This window comes from Varanus komodoensis, unplaced genomic scaffold, assembly GCF_004798865.1.
Source record: "Varanus komodoensis strain SLA01 unplaced genomic scaffold, ASM479886v1 scaffold9, whole genome shotgun sequence".
NCBI lineage: Eukaryota > Metazoa > Chordata > Lepidosauria > Squamata > Varanidae > Varanus > Varanus komodoensis.
In genome coordinates, this window is record NW_025336598.1 from 24,932,395 (window position 1) to 24,949,983 (window position 17,589).

The window sequence follows — 17,589 nt, forward strand, 5'->3', positions numbered from 1 at the left end:
GCACACGTGATCGGGCGCAAATGCACAAAAAAGGGCTGGCGCGGGGTTTTTGTTGTCAGTCTGGCTAACCAGTGGCTTGAGGGAGGTGGAGCAAGGGGCGAGCTCTGCTCCAAAGGACGCCGAGGAGTGGCAAGCGGCACCGCCTTCTTGCTGTTAGCGTCGGGTTCTGCAAGGGACGCGGTTGCAGTTCTTGGGCAGGCGACTTTTAGTCTCTCACGTTTTGTAGTGATCGTCTGGAATATTTGTTTCCCAGTTAGGTTTCTGAATAAAACCTAGTTCTCAGTACCTGCATGCTGTGCTGCACCGTCCGAGGCCACTAGCAGAGTGGCAGTAATTAGAAAAATTAATCAAAACTACTGACAGTGACTTAATAGTGCAAATCCTGCACAGCTAAACGTCCCAGGGATCGAGAGGAACGCTTTAAGTGCAGTTGGTAAGATCGATGCTGCTGGCTGGAATGCTCAATTTTCTGTAGAATTTTCTGCTGCCCTCGCAGAATATACATAAAGACACCTGAGAACCTTGTCAGTGGTCTTGATAACTGAAAGATTGCTCTAAAAAGCAAAAGGTTCTCTGAGCATTGTAGCAATGCGTCCATAAGAAGAGACGAAACTGGTTGGTGATGGAAGAAGACATTCATCCCTTTCTGTTGGATAAAGATCTAAAAAAAAAAAAAAAATAGATCACTGAAACGGTGGCATATATAAATTTCCTGGCGTGCTCGCTCGCTCTTGCGCTCACGCTCGCTCGCTCTCTCGCTCTCTCTCTCTCTCTCTATATATATGGCTGTGCAGAGCTTGCTTCCATGTCAAATCTGATAAAGCTGATGAAGTAATCTAGCTTGCCACTCTTCATCAACTTTTATCCAAAGCATGTTTTTGCTCTTCCATCCTTATATATATTCTTCTCTTGGAAACATGAAGGCACTTCTTAATCTTTCCTGATATTAACAATCTTTCTAAAGAAACTTATATTTCATATATCAAACATAAGTTGCAAAGAAAGTAAAATATTTGTAAAATATTAGACATGGATGGATGCCGTCTTGAGTCCACATTGGAACACGGAATTCAGGAAGAGGAGGACTTGTATTTGGCAGCCAAAAGAGTTGAATCCATGCTGGGCAGCAACGTTGGAGAATACTTTCCACTTAGTGTGGTAGGATTACCTCATGGTGGGCTTCAGGGCTGCCTCCAGGATAGGGTGGGCATCCTCTGAGAAGTCGACTATGTTTAGGGGTAGGACTTGATCTGTCAGGCTGTGAGGTGGAGCATGTGGACTTCCAGATGGAGGATGATCTATGTCAGGTTGAAGTGGGAGGTGAAGAAAGGTTCATCTGGACATACGCAGCAGGTGGGGAAACCAGAACTGTCTGGGCAAGCACAGGTTGATAAGGATACATTGCTGAGGAATCTTTGCTAGGGCCTTTGTGAATGGGGGAGTTGGGGGGAGAGATAGCACAGTGTCCCTGGCCAGCTTCATAGGAAGGTGTTCTCCCACAGAGTTTGAGTCTGTCTGTGAATACCCAGGAGGCCATGGAGAGGCCAACGGGGAAGTGTCATCTGCAACCCAAAGCAGAGGGAGTGCTTGTAGGGATCCTTGATGGAGATGTGGATATAAGCCACATCTATTGACATGAACCAGTCTCTCTCACATACCAAAGGAAGAATATTCTGTAGTGTGACCATGCAAATGATTTTAGGTGCAATAAATGATTGACACCCCAGAGCTCAGTATTTGGTTTAACCCACTGTTGCTCTTTAGTACAATAGAATACTGAATAGAATACTTTCTAGGGTAGTGAATTGAATTCCTCCATGAGGACCCCAAGAGGTGCTGTGTATTTCAAGGTGCCAAGAAGTGGGAGGGCCTCAAATTCTATCCCATAGCCATGCTCAGTGATGAATAGGACCCACAAGTCTGAGATTATCTCACTCCATCAATGGAGGCAGGCAGTGGAAGGTGGAGTGGTGAGCGACTGAGGTGCTGCTTAGTCATTGGCACCTGGTGCAAATGTGGGGGTATTATTCCCTCACCTGAATTGGGAGATGGGCATGTACCTCTGGCCTGAAGGGGTTTGCAGCCTCAGGTGGTATGGGAGGGGTGGATAGCTGGAGTGGTGCCATTTATGCACAGCTGAGTAGGGTCTCAGAGGTGTTTGGTGTAGTCCCATCTTGCATGGGACTGCCCTTTCCTTCTATATCAAGCCCATCTACTTGTTGGTACAGGTGTTGAGGAAGTTATCTTATGGCAGATCCTCAAGGGAGGCATGTACCTTGTGAGATAGTCCTGACAACTGCAGCCATGCATGCCAGCTGAGGCCTATCACCCCCATGTTCCTTGTGACACATTTGGCCTGGTGTCTGGCTGCGTGTATCTCCTGACAGGGAAGTTCGGATGTTTCAAACTGGATGATCTTCACCAGCTCCATGCACTTGCGGGGCAGGTTGTTGCATAAGGTACTGATCTTGACCCACAGGAGAAGATGGCAGTAGGCCATGGTGGCCTGATAGTTAGCAATCTTGAGTATGACACAACCAACGAATAATAGCGCCTCCCTAACATGTCTAAACAACAGCCCTTTCTCCGTTGGTGTGGATTGCTCTCTACAGGACCAACCTTGGGCTGACTTCCATGGTGATGGAGTTGCGTTGGGGGTGTTGGAACAGGAAGGGAACATCTTGATCCTGGAACCTGTATATCTCATCTTCTCAGCATCTGCACCACAGAGAGGAGGGATTCCATGCCTGATTTATCATGTCTGGGGCTGTAGTCTCTGTGCATACAGCTTCAAAGACCAGGTCTTCTTCTCATGGGTCATGATAAGCAGTTATGCTGCAGCAGGACTTAGGGAGGGGTTCCCACTGAACAAATCCTGAAACAGGCTCCGTGCAGGTGCAGTGCCCTTATGTGAAATCCACAGAGACCACAAAGAAATCCTTTTTCCAGGCTATTGGAATTGCACAAAATGGCTTCCCATCTTTAATGCAACCTTAAATAAATTTCTAGAGTTTGGGCTCATTTTCCAAAATAAGGGCTGGTCCCAATTTTTCTCCTTAATAACACAGAAGCCCTTTTTTATTTATGTATGCATTTGTATTCTCTTTGATTTTGGATCAAGAAGGAAATGATCTCCTTCGTTCAAGTATTTTCAGCTTGCTTCTTCCCATCTCCTTTTTTTTTTAACATTCTGAGACAAAGCTAAGCAAATGAACGACTACATCTGCCACTCCTAACAGCCATAAGTTGTCTTCTATTACCCAAGCATTTCACATATTGTTAACGATTCATGACAGGAGAAGCTGCCAAGTCTCTTCCAATCTGATTCAGGCAGACTCCATTTGCCTATTCCTTTTATGATCCTTAACCTGTGAGTTAATTCTTCTAAAATTTTGCTTACTGTGCTTACCTGCTAATCTTGAAAAACAGCTTAGTGGTTCCTGCATTACAGATGAGCATTTTGAAGTTAAGAGATAGATACTTGCCCAAGGAATCCAAGGATGAGATAAGATTTAAGTATTCCAGAAACTGTGATATTTCAACCTGAGTTTCAGGTATCATCTTTCCCTATACCATGTTTTTCAAGTTTGGTGAATTAAGCAAGATTCTTATACTTGAAGGATAAGGATTGATCAGATCAGAAATAAGCACAAAGGAACCATGGTTCTGTGATAGATACAGATCTTGCATTCAGAACATGTTAGATTCAATCTCTGGCATTTCCAATTTAAATTAAATTAACATAGGTAAGGTGACACATGTCTTTCCTATGACCCTTGAGAGGAATTTACTAGTCAGAGCAGACAAACTACTACATTGCAAATCATTCATATCTTTCCTTAATTCTATAATATGTAGTTGCTTTTTGAATCAAGGTTCTTTACTACCAGTTGAATGTTTATTGCTAAAGCAAAATCTGGCAAAATAAAGTGTTATTTGTTGCTTTTTCTCCCTTCAGATTACATGTAGATACATATCCTTCCAGTGCCTTCTTCAAAAATGCAAAGAAGTGATCACATTCTATCAGAAGTCATGTAATTCAATGCAAATTAAAATTTTAGAAGGGCAAGGTGACCAAATTTGTGTGCATCTCTGCTTGTCTTTCCCCAAAACTAGCAAAGCAGAGCAAGCAATTATGGTAGGCCTATTACAGATTGCTAAATATTTTCCCTGGTTTTGTTTGTTTAGGGCACTTTTACGTTTTCTAAGTTTTTATAGTCAAATAGTAGGTATATGAGGCAGAAAAGATAATCTGGATAAGCAAAATATATGGTGCTAATAGATATTTTGGATATGAATGTAAGTGTGTATTTGTTCTGCCAAAAAAATGTAATTAAATCTAACAATGCATCTATACTGGCCATTTTTCAGGATTTAGGGTGATTTTACCCATGAGGCTTATACTTGGTTTTAGAAAGAACTTTAAAACAAAAACCTTGAATTGCTGGTTTAGTGCAATGGACAGTGTCAGACATGGGCTGGGAACATTTGGGTTCAAATCCCTGTATGATCAGGAGTTTACCGTATGACCCTTGGCCTACTGCTTCAATCTAATCTATTGTACACAGTTCATGGGACATTGATTTTTTAATTGCATAAACTAAGCCTCATATTTTTAGAGGAAAAGGAGAGGGAAGAAACACACTAATATTTACACTGAAAAGCAAACTGAATTGCTTAAAATGAACTATTTCAGCACATGTTGAAAGTCCATAAAAATCAAGATAGTTTCACTCCCTAAGTCAGGTTCAATACAATATCATCAGTAATATAGAAGAGACTGTTAACATAGTGCATATGATTTATGTTCCAACTTCGTATTATAAAAGAAGAGTCAAGTGATTATGGGCTTCTGTACATGAGGGATTAAATCTGTTGCTGTACAGATAATTCTTCCACTGTTGTTGTGGAGGAAAAAGGTATCCTTTACAACCAGACTTTTTCACGGTTTTGTATTTCTCTACTTTTCCATGTATTCTATCAACCAACCACAAGGTAGCTCTGTAGAATAACCAAATATAAAAGATCTTTGTCTTTTCTGTTATGTTCTTGTTGGTCACAACTTAAAACTTAATACCAGACTTTTCTTGCTCTAACTTGCCCCCGCCCCAAAAATAGCTGCAAAAAGGGTAGAAAATCAGGAGAAGCCTTCAAGGACAACAACGTCATGAAAAAGCCCCACAATCTTCAGTAAGAGATTATGAGCACACAATAAATATCTCCCATACAGAAGCCCTTAGACAAAATACTTCATTATGTATTTTAAGATTCCATGCTATATGAGTTAGTCTACAATTCTTGTTCATGTCTTTGTAAGATTAAAAAAATGATTCTGTACACTTGCACTAGAAGCCCTTTGCTGGAAATGCACACACATCATAGAAACTGTACACAATAAATTAACACAGTCTACACAGTATACGGAATGGAAATACACATACATTGTGAATCATAAAGGATGCTTGCTTAGAAATGATAAGCAGTTGTCTTAGGGAATTTGTTTTATTCATTTATTTTGAAGGCTATGTCCAATTCTGCTAGGCAGTCTTCCTAGTGCTCCTCATTCTATGGAAGCCACTTGCAACCTTTAAGTAGCTTTGTCAGTCAAGTAGCTTTGTTTTTAAAAGTAGTAGAATCCAGCACTTAAGAAAGTGAGATAAAAGGTCTTCTTAGCTTTATAGTTTATTTTTTTCCTGGCTATTCACATCTTCTGTTTAGTATTTCCCACCTTCATGAGTGTTTGCAATGGCTCTGCAAGTACGCATATTTACCATATTTGGGAAACAGAACTATTTGAATAACTCTCAAATTGACTCAATGTGTAAATAAGGTACCTCCGACCCTGTTGCATGCTCTATTTGCCCTGCCCTTTGGATAGAAGGAAGTGAAGGACTATAAAACCCATCTGTGTGAAGAAAACAAAGAGGAGAAGATAAGGTTTAATGTGCTCCAGAGAGTCTAAAGAGCAGTGAGTTCTCCATCATGCCACTGCTGCACAGGTCCTGAGGAACTGAACAGAAATGGAGGAGCCATTTCTCCTGAGCATTGAGGGTGCCTTGAGCTTCCTGCCAAAATATGTGTCTAGCTCGTGATAATTCCAACCGTTGCTCTGGGCAGGCACATGCAGGACACATGGTGATATGTGGGATTGTCCAGAGACCACAAAGGAACAGTGATTTTTGTAAAGAGTTAGAATTATTTGCAATTCTAATTCAAATCAGCTTTGCCTCTTATGTCCCCTAAGGAATTATTGAAACTTTCCATTTATAGACACAAAAAGCACAAGTTTTTTTTTAAATACTGAGCAAAGATGTAATATATATTAAATTAAGGAGCATTATTATGTGTTAAAATACTCCATTTAAAAGTTTGCATGCTAATTTTTCATTGCTGGAGTCTTCTTTGAAGGCCTACATGTAGTTAAAACATTCACTCAAACTACAAGGTAAGTAAGCATTCAAGATGAAAGAACATGTTAGAGAAAATTAGCGCTGAACATCTGGTGTTCAAGATGGTTATCAATCTAATTCTCCCTGTCACATTCCTTTGACACACAGTGAAAACACTTTAATACAGCATATTTGAAATCATTAAGGCTCAAGGTATTAGACAGTTTTGGCATAGTATTTCCCTGAGTCTCCCAGTCTCAGCAACATACTATAGAAAATGATATTCAGTCTCTTTGGAAGCAAGCTATAATGGATGATTTAGTTACATAAGCAGGAATGCGAACATTTCATTTTTCAAAAAGAGAACTGAAAAACAGATGGAAATAGGTGCAAATACAGTTATTAAACTTAAAAATTTGTCATTTTTATAAAACCAAATTTCACATTTTCCTTTGACTGAATACTGCTTAAATTTGGGATGGCTTAATGGCTCATAGCCTGTCTGAAAATCATTTGTAAAAAAAAAAAAAAAAAGGACAACACTACCCCCACCCACATTAATGCATAAAAATCAAAGAACAGTTCCAAATTTCTCAGCAAGAGTAGGCCAGCTAAGGAATTAAAAGACTTTGGTAAACCTTTGTTCACCCAAAGTTCCAGAACTAATGTTTATCACATGATTTTTATATTTTATTTCTTTATGTTCTTTACCATCCCTAATAAGGTTTTAACTAAAACGAGAGCAGCTTGATCAAGAGTATTGCTATCAAGCAAGTCATCAGTTCCATACTTTAATTCATTGGTGTTTGCATTCTGAAAATTCACCATTGTAGCTCTACGGGGTATTCTCCAACAAGACAAGCTATGCAGTGGCCTATTTTCCCAACCCGGAACTTGTTGGTCTTTAGGCTGTTTTCATTATCATGTCTTGCTTTAATGCTCTCTTGGACAGATGATACCAGTCCTTCTACTGAAAGATAGACAACACTGTCAGCCCCTAAAGTAAAGAGAAAAATGATGAACAATTGAAAGTGCAGTATAATCATCTTCAAAAAATCAACCAGTTGAACCAAAAAATTCTGAAACTTCAGGTTCCCAAATGTGGGAATCAACATATAAGAGTAGGTTGTGCTAACTGCAGTGTTGGATGTACTGACATGAAGCAGTAATGGTTTTTATTATTTTTATGTATTTATTTCTAGATTTATATCCTGCCTTTTTTAAAGAACTCAAAGTAGCTTCCATCATTCTCCTCTTCCTCTTGCTCTCAATCTCATCCCCACAACAACAATCCTGTGAGGTAGGTTGGGCTGGGAGTCTGTGACTGGTTACCCAGTTGGCTCCATGGCTGAGCGGGGACTAGAATCTAGATCACCTGAGTTATAGTCCTGCACTCTTAACCACAGTGCCTTAATTAAATTCTTTCCTAAAATACCTTATAATTTATTTCTGTGATTAAGTAATACCCTGCCTTTGTATAAAAAAGGCACTCACCATAGCACAAGACTTGATAAAAAACCATTCTCACCATTTTCCAAAGGAAAGGCTTGTGATAGAAAGCTGTTGCCAGTAGAGACTGACAATGTGGGTAAAACAAATGTTTCTACTATCATAAACCCTGAATTGATAATCCTGATCATTACTAAATTTGGGCTGTGGGCCTGCTAAACTCTTGCTACTAGAAATGTTTTAACTAGAAATTCTGGAAGTAAACATGAAGGCTCCTGAATGCAAGATATGTGCATTTCCTCTAAGGAAATACAAATTCAAAAGGTAAATTATGTTGTCCTATTATTTAAATACATCAAATCATAAAAAATCACAACTATGGTGATAATCCGAATATAGAATACTTAAAGCAATGCATACAGTGGAAGAAAAACTTGGGAAAGAAACACATACACCCCTCAAGCAGCACCAGCCCTTTCTTTTTCCCTGAAGATTTTCCCCATCCAGGATTGCTCCAAAAAGTATTACAGTACTGTTATGTATACATGTTTATTCCGAAAGCAAGTCTCAATGAATTCAGTGGGGCTTGCTCCTGTCCCAGGCCAGTGGATATAGCCTTGCAGCTCTAGCCTTAAAGAACTACCACAGAAATGCTGATAAGCAATTGATAGTTTTCTGGTGCATTGATGAAAAGATAAAGTAAGATGTAGTAGTAGCTTATGTAATTTTGAAAATTGTCAACTTACACTGAATGCCTTTCTATTATCACCTATACAACCAATTTTATTATCATAATTGTTTTGCGTTTACTGAATAATCACTGTTTCCCATTGTGTTTCTCTCTGACATCAGCTCATGCCCAGAAGTCTTAGCACAAGCATGTGTTTATGTACACCTGCCAATTTCATGCAAACAATGGTGTGAACTCTGATTACCATCAGAGAAATGTTATCCTTTGAGGTGCTGCAAAACTCTGCTGTTTTTGCTATCACACAGTAAGATGGCTACCCCTCTGGAAATATTTCTGTGTATACCTTTACTGAAAAGGATTTAAAAACCAAAATATTCACCTATATAGTTGGCTAGGTCATGAAATTCAGGCTTGTTGGCAATGAGTTCTTCTTTTGTTGGAATGTTTATTCCCATGTAACAAGGAAATCGTATTGGAGGTGAAGCCACACGAATGTGTACCTGAAAACAATCAATATGATATTGCAACACTGATACTGTTGTATTGATTCAACACCAATGGAAAAGAAGAATGTACAGGGAAAAGATGTAGTCAATTGTTTAGCAGTAGAATCAAATAAATTAGGGTTGGCTACAAAGAGAGCAGTGCAGGATGGATACCTAGATATGTAAACAGAAGAGCCAGAGAATGTTATACTCTTTTTGCTTCTCTTCCCCTCCACCTTATGAAACTTGAGAAACTGCTATAAAGGGTTTCAGGGGCTGCTTAGGAACTGACCATAATATTTACTTACCTCTTTAGCACCTGATTCTCTCAGTAGTTTAATTATGGGTGAAATAGTGTTGCCTCGCACAATAGAATCATCAATAAGAACAACACGCTTCCCTTTGAAGTTGTCTGATAAAACTCCAAATTTTTTGGCCACTCCAAGCTGTCTTAACCTCATGTTTGGCTGAATGAATGTTCTTCCTACATATCTGTTTTTGCACAATACTTCAATGTATGGTAATCCACACTGTAAACAAGAGGAAATCAAAGCTAAAGTACAATATTTTGTATTTGTCAAGTGGTTAAGATGAATTTTGCATTCCATACAGATGAGTTTGCACCAATATTCCTGAATCTAATATACATACGTAGAAGAATAAACTAAGTGGGAACAGTTGCAGTTACAAAAGCCCCTTCCTAATCTTGTTAACGTAATACAAAATTCAATAATTTCCTAGCATATTTAGAGTTGTACCTAAATATTTCCATTTACAAATAATCCTACAGTTAAACTTCCCTTGTTTCACTTTAGGGTATGAAGCACCAAGAAATTATTCACATGTTAATATACAGTAATATATATGCAAGTTACATTGAAAGTTTGTCCATGCCCATGACCAAATAACATGTTGCCTCATAGCTTATGGATTTAGCCACCGAAACATATGTGATAATTTGGAGAACTGTCAATTACATAAATTACTGTAGTGGATGCTCTTGAGTTTCAGGCCTGACAATTTCACATTGTTTCTGGGATAGCATAACTGCGAATGAAGAAACGGTCTAAGAAAATGTGGACTTCAAAAACTTTATTCCAATTTAAATAAATCAGAAGCAACACCTACAAATATGTGCAGTGTTTACACTCATGGTTCAAGGATTTGGGATGTGCCACCTGTTGGGACAAGGCATTCATTCTCCTTGGTGTTTTGTTTGAAAGATTGTGCAAAGTTTGTGTTGTAATTTACACAGGTATTTTAGGAGATGCCAACCGCTTCATCTTGTTAATGAATATTTTCTGCATATGCATACATATCTGCTCTGGAAGTAGCGATCTTTATGGGAGGACCAAAAGGGAAAGTTCTGCAAAGACTCCTCTTCTGATCATGAGACTGGCGTTTAATGGAAGTAAAAACCTTTACCGGTTTGTATTTTAGTTGTTTTTATGAACTGCCTTGAACTGCATGAAGGAGAAGGCAATATTTTAAATGAAGTAAATAGTATCTTTTGTCCACAAAAGACCTAAATATTTACTTTACAATTGTTTCCATTCTTGGGCACTGTACAGATTAGAAACAATGACAATTAAACAATTCAGATAAAAGCAGCAGCAGAATGTAATAAAATCAAGACTAAAACTAGTAACAGTAGCAAACAGTGCAAAGATTTTTTAAAAAAATCTTGCCATAGCATGGTAAGATGACAATGGAGGCTGAGAGACTGGGTTGCCAGCACTGTAAAGGCCCTCTCACCTGCATCTACTTGCTTTCCTTCATTTGGTAGGGCCACTTGGGAGAAAAGCCTCAGAATGAAGGACTTTGGGGTTCAGGTAAGTAATATTCTTGGCTTGTTATTATAAAATGTCTATTTCAATAGGTGATTTTCTTGTAATAAAAAATCCAGATAATTCAGGGTAAAGGGAAGAGACATAGTACCTTTTGTGCATAACCGAGGGCTGCAGGTGTCGCAGATTCTGGGACTGTGCTAACCAAATCCGCTTCTACAGGAGCTTCAATAGCAAGCTGTTGCCCACATCTTCTCCTAACAGAATACACCATTTGACCTTTGAAGAATGATAAAAGCTTATTTTTGTATCTGTATAACTTTAATCTAGGCATCTGTGATTTCCCTCTCCTGCTTTTAAAATCTCATGGTATATTTGCAGACAGGTTATAGTTACAATACCAGCATATTCAGCAAACTAATCTGTCAGTAAAGGTTATTTTTAACTGAATGTTATTATTACAACTTACATCTTTAAAATATTTACACCCATGTCAATACAGTTCCAGTTCAAATAAGGTGCTATGGGGTACAAAATTGTTAAATCATTCTTATATGGAAGATGACTCCTCCTTCCATTCTGGAAGCATAATCTATTTGGCTGTTATAGCTCATACATAACTTGCAATTTACGGTAGGTTGCAAACTGCAGCAATTCAATTCAATAAAATACCTTTACTTTTGATATCAAGGACTATTTCTTATTAGCTGCTATTACCACTAGAGGGCATTACAGTTCACTTTTTGGACAAGTTCAATAAATTCAAGCTGCATAAGAACTTCTTAAGGCATTAGATATACTTGTCTATCCCAGACAGCCATGGACATATGTTTTCATATTTGTACAGAACATATGTTTTGCAAAATAGTAGAGAAAAGAAGCAGCAGCCAGTGTAGAAACACTTGGGGCTTATCAATCTAAAAGAATGCTTGACAGAGAAAATGTGGTAGCTTGCCTTCAAAGATGCTGTCGGGCCTTGCAAAATATACATATTCAAAAATACAGAACGCTGATGGATCTCCTTCGGGTCTTGGTACAACATCCAGTGTTTGGAGTTCATTTCTAGATATCTTCACAATCTCTCCAGGCATAACTTCACGGTAATATCTTGAAAACAGGGTTGCCTAAGTTAAAACCCTTCATTGATTTTTAGAAAATGTGAAATTGTAAGAGAAATGAATCATTATGAGATGTGGTGCTGTTGAACGGGAAAAACTCAACAGCATGGAGCCCTTATAACTGCTAGCACAATTTCACAGGACTGTGGATCATGTACAGAATGTGGTACTTGGCACAACATTCAGCTTCCATTCTTTCCATGCTGATTTATCCCCTCTTCATGCTGATTTATGGTCCCACATTTTCAAGCTCAGGATAAAAGCCTGAAAACGTGGGAAGGCCCAGTCCAGACCCAGCCCAGAAGCAGCAGGATGATCTGAGGTGAAGCACCCCTTTACAAGCTTACCTGGGCATAAGCACCACTGAACAAAGTGAGACTTCCTTCTGAATAGGCATGGATAGTAATGTGCCATTTCTTCCCAAATTACAAAGATGTCGATGCAAATCTAAAAGCGTTTTAATTCCCCCTTTTCATGGTAAATGGCTTACCATGCAGTTTATTAGTAAAAAATGGCTGACATTTCATTTCTTCCCAAATTTTAGAGACTTGCGTTTTGAGAGCATGTAGTGTAGGGGGAGGGAGAAAGAGAAAGAAGTTCCATGGCTGTTTGGGCACATAGTACTGGCACTCACTTAAGGGACTGAATGAGCCTTTTTTCATATTGTGCCCACAAAAAGAAAAGTGTGAAACACAGATTTTAAAAATGAATTGCCTAAGACTTAGCTGGATTTCACAGATGAACATCTACTGTTTTGTCTTCTAAATACAGAAATACTCATTCCAGCTCCCTTAAGATAAAATATGGTTTTGCCATTGACTTTGAAGAGATCCGAATTCTCAGACCACCACTAGCTTAAGTTGAAATTAAATATTACTTTAGTGCAAAATGGCGGAAACAATCTATTTCATTTGTTCATAAATTTAAAAATTCATAATAAACAAACTTACTCTGCACCAATAGATAAAAAGCTACAGGATTCTGAGGAAACCACCCATCCTTCAGTTTCTGCATTTGTTTTCCCTGCAACAATTTCAAACAGTAATAATAGCATTTTCACAATTTTTTAAAACTTTATCCCTTTTTTAAAAGTTCATTTCATACTTTTTTGAAAGTTGAATACTTTATACCAGTATTGATTCCCAAAAGAACAGGACCAGAAAGTTAATTCTCCCTTTATTATTCTCAGTATTCTACCATTTTTAAAACACTTAGTATGCAAAAAAAAGTAATGGCATTCTGAATTATTGAGACTGCACTGAATCTAACTACAGCTTGCCTTCATCTTGCATTATGTCCTTTCCCCGATTTTATCTTTCCATGTTTGTTCTTATTTAATTCTGTGTGATTCACGAGGGGGAAATTACAGTTGTATCTTTAAGTGGGGGAGGAGCAATAATCCCAATCAAAGTGATCACTCAATAAGTAGACAATTTAGTTATACTTTAGAACAGAATGAGTCGGATGTCGGAGAGGCCCTGGGCACCAATTTAAAATACTTAGTTAAAAAAAACCCCAATATTACAAATGAGAGTATTTAAAAACACGAGTTCAGCTCAGGCCAATAGAGTTTAGTGAAGTCATACCTTTTCCATATATATCACCTACTGGAATGAGGCGGCCAATGCAAAGTGGCCGGTTCCCATATGGATCACGCACTGCATAGATAATGTCCTTATGCATCATCAGAAGAGAATATGAAGTGGGTGTTTCATGCATTAAGTTCTTTATTCTGAAATAGGAAAGATAATTGTAGACAGAGATAGATGGGATTCTTGATATAAGCAAACATCTAACAACTCCAATGGTTGTTTTGCATAATTGGGCAGCAGCTGCTGCTTCCTATTCCTTTACCTTGCTACCCAATCTGGTGTGTCATCTTGCTCCAAAGGAGGAGTGAACGCCAGCAGCTGAGTGATTAGTTCACTGTCGGAACTGGTAGAAAGTCCTACTCCATGGCGCATTAGCTATAAAACAGAGGGGGAAAGATACAGGTTTATCAAATATATGCCAGTGATGTATTTGTTTTGCTTTGTTAAACCACATCTCATTTAACATCATGAAGTTAAACATGTATGAAGCATGAATGAAAGAGGTGGGTCCGTGCACCAAGACACCTCTCTCTGTCCTTTAAAGACCTGGTATTCAAGGGAAGAGAATGCTCACATCATGTTCTTCAAATGGACATTGTAAATATGGGGGAGGAGAGCTATAGAAAGGGAGTCAGGCGGCTCAGGGATGTAATTAGAAGTTTTTGGTGAAGAGCGCATGTAAGAGAGCAATACAACATACAGCCTACTCAAGGTCTACATCTACCTTGGTACATATTTATTTATTTAGAAAATTTCTATGCCGCCCCATTTGCCGAAGCCTCGGGGCAGCTCACAAAGATATCAATTAAAATATAATACAATAAAATATAAACTAGTTAACAATATAAAATAAAATAAGTCGCCCTGGCCGAAGAATAAAATAAATAAATAGTATTAACAGTTAAAATGATGTTTGAATAAAAAGGTCTTCGCCTGGCGCCGAAAAACAAATATGTTTAGGGCTGTAGTCTAAGGCTGTTTTCCTGCATTCCAACAAGCACTGAAACAGGAGACAACATGCATTGATAAAAGGGGAGGTTATAAATCTCTATTTGGAAGTGCATATGATGTGGGTGTACCTGCCACTCTTATCTCAGAGAAACTTTTAACTCACTATGGCTTACTGAGGAATTGGTTTGATGTGTCGCCTGAGTTGCATGTCTATTTATTTTTGCAAATTACTTATGTATTCCATCTTTTCCAGGGTTTAAATTGTGAACAGTATGAAGAATACTTGGAATACAACGAGTTATGCAATCATAACCTTCTTTCACCATGTATTTAATTAGTGATGAACAGACACTCCTTGAATCAATAGTCGTTAGTAATGAGTAATATATATATATATATATATATATATATATATATATATATATATATGAATTCCAATTGTACCAAATTGCATGTATAAGTATACTGAAGGAGTTTACGGATTAAGTAATCATGCATTTGCATTTTAAAAACATGCCTCCAAGAGGTATTGTTGTTGTTGTTGTTAATTTTCATTTCTATACTACCCAACAGCCAAAGCACTCTGGGTGATTTACAAAAGAAATGAATTTTGTTCTCATGATGATTTGCTTTAATCGTAACTATGGTACCACAGTAAAAAAAATAATCTCATAAAAGGTTGCAGTACTCTATTAGGATTGTGTAGCAAATTATATATGTAAGAGGGAATTACTAGAAGTGGAGATTAAGAAGTACAAAATATAATTATGAATTTAATATGATGTGAAAACAGGAGACTATATATAAAAATCAGCAATAGGTTTTACTACATGTCCCTTGAATTTGTAGATGTTCTCAATATTTTGAAGAACATTGTTTACATCTATATTAGTCATAGTAATTATTCCCTATTTTGACTATTTTACTTGGACGTGACAACCATGTTTCATCTCTATATACCTTTTTGAAATCTGCCATAAGTTCTGCAGAACAACCAATCCGAAATCTTATGACAGTGCCAGAGCTAGTCTTCTTTCAGCACAGGAGGGCAATGTGTATGGCCTTTGGGCCATTCAGCTGTTTGGTGGGCTTGGGAGAGCAGGATTGCCTTGGGAAAGAGAAATATGGAAATGGCCCTTCCTCTCTATGTAAATTGTGCACCTCCTCCCTGCCCAGCTGATAGGTAGCTTCCCCAGTGCCAATCAAGTAGGAAGCGGGAAAGTGGATATGTGATGAGGTCTCAGTGTATAGGGAGGGGAGGTTTCGGCCTAGGCATTCCTATACATGGGGCAGAATGAGCATGTGTATATGTGTCTCTGTGTGTGTGTGTGTGTGCGCATGTGTGTGCCCATGTATTCCGTGCAGAAAGCTGGTGCTACGTCCATCAAACAACATGTAGCTCCCAACCCACTAATGTGATGCCCATGCAGGCAAAGGTTTCCCACCCTGTCCCAAAGCACAAAACCTAACCAAAGACATAATAGGTTATTCTCCGAGAGTATCATGGTTCAAATTGACTGTCTTAAGAACATAATGGAAGAGAAAGAAGGTGAAACATGACAAGTCAGAAGCGTTAAGAAAAACAAAGGCAATAGATACAACTCATGATAAAACACAGGATGGCTGCATGCATTACATTATTTTTTCACATCAAATAGCTACTATGGGGAAAACATGCAAATTTCATACATTCTTAAAATCATCTATGGATTTTCACATGACTAAATAGAACAGAGTCCTGATTTTGTGCCATCTGTAAATGTAAACTTACTTCCCCCTTCTGTTTCTTCACGTGTAGGAGGAGTGCAAAATGCTAGGTTGATCCTTACCTTTCTCCGTAGCCGCACAGCATTTGTCAGCTCTCCATTGTGGGCTACAGCAATCTTCCCATGCAGTGTTTCCACAACAAATGGTTGACAGTTATCCAAGACAGAGACTCCTGAGGTAGAGTATCTTGTGTGGCCAATCCCAAGGTTTGAAACATATAGCTTTTTCAGACTGTCTTCACTGAACACATGGTTAACCAGACCCATTCCCTGCAAAACAACAGGGAAATTAAGTACATGTTCTTTAAGACAGATCTGGTTTTCAGGAGAGGGTTAACTCGCGGCCAGTTGTTTGCCTTATTTATTTGACTTTCATATTGTCCCATTAGACATAAGGCTCCCTTATTTCTTTCAGGGTGGCTTGTCATGATGTCTGAACGCAGCATGATTTCCACAGCCATGCTCAAGCCATTCTGAAATCCCTTGGCTTCTTGTTTAGGTGTTCCAGGTGGTTTGTTTTCAGAATAGTTTGTTGTGATGTGTGAAACTGCCATGATTGCTTGTGTAGCTTGTCAGAAAGAGGTAAGAAAGCCAGAGCAGTAAAACACACACACACACACACACACACACACAGACACACACACCACCTTGGTTCCTCTTCCTGATTTTGCTAATGATATCCTCTCTGTTATGCTTTGCAATGAAACCAGTCCATTTCTCTTCCATTTCACTGCCTCCCCAGACAATGAAGTAAGGTCGCTAACCTGTAACTCTTGTTCTTTGAGTGGTCCTCTGTGCATTCACACATATAGGTTCTGTGCCTGCATGTAACCTGTTCTGAGAAGATTGATAGCGGAGATGTTTTCAGCAGAAATCTTGTCCTGGGATGAAGGAGGGGTTCCCACCTAATCCCTCAGTCTGAGTGACTTGAGACTGGCATCATGGTCCTATATCAAGGAAAGCAGTTTCTGTGAGTTATGGAAAGTGTTTCTGGACTTGCAGAAGGCCAGGGCTCTCCACACATCAGGAGTGAAATGCTGCCTTGACCTGGACCCAGTGGTTTAATGTCTGGAGAGATTATGTTGGATTGGAGTGGGAACAGCAAAAAAAAATTAAAAAATAATAAAATCCATCTGGGCACTTGTAGGAGGTAGGGGAACCAGGGTTCTGGGTCACCATCGTGAGACCAGGATGCAGTCCTTTCGGTCCTGATGGACTTCATGACCAGAGGGAACGGGGGGAAGAGGTAGTACACTGTGCCTGAGCATGTGTGCAGGATGCAGCTTGGGTGTTTCTGCAGGCCATGCTGTGTTGGGTTGCAAAGAGGTCTACCAGCCCCATCTCATCTAGAGTTCTTATGG

General features: G+C 38.9%; 1 protein-coding gene across 1 annotated transcript in view; it reads right to left on the reverse strand.

Moving 5' to 3' along the window:
* Nucleotides 1–5,249: 5,249 nt before the first annotated feature.
* PPAT (phosphoribosyl pyrophosphate amidotransferase) overlaps nucleotides 5,250–17,589 on the reverse strand; it is a 51,805-nt gene continuing 39,465 nt past the window's right edge. The window contains exons 3-11 of the mRNA XM_044417919.1: nucleotides 16,292–16,498; nucleotides 13,774–13,886; nucleotides 13,506–13,651; nucleotides 12,870–12,942; nucleotides 11,757–11,908; nucleotides 10,953–11,080; nucleotides 9,323–9,544; nucleotides 8,909–9,029; nucleotides 5,250–7,386 (exon numbers count right to left, since the gene is read on the reverse strand). Of these exons, the coding sequence (XP_044273854.1) occupies nucleotides 7,211–7,386; nucleotides 8,909–9,029; nucleotides 9,323–9,544; nucleotides 10,953–11,080; nucleotides 11,757–11,908; nucleotides 12,870–12,942; nucleotides 13,506–13,651; nucleotides 13,774–13,886; nucleotides 16,292–16,498 (1,338 nt within the window). The 3' untranslated portion in view covers nucleotides 5,250–7,210. The remainder of the gene's footprint in view (nucleotides 7,387–8,908; nucleotides 9,030–9,322; nucleotides 9,545–10,952; nucleotides 11,081–11,756; nucleotides 11,909–12,869; nucleotides 12,943–13,505; nucleotides 13,652–13,773; nucleotides 13,887–16,291; nucleotides 16,499–17,589) is intronic.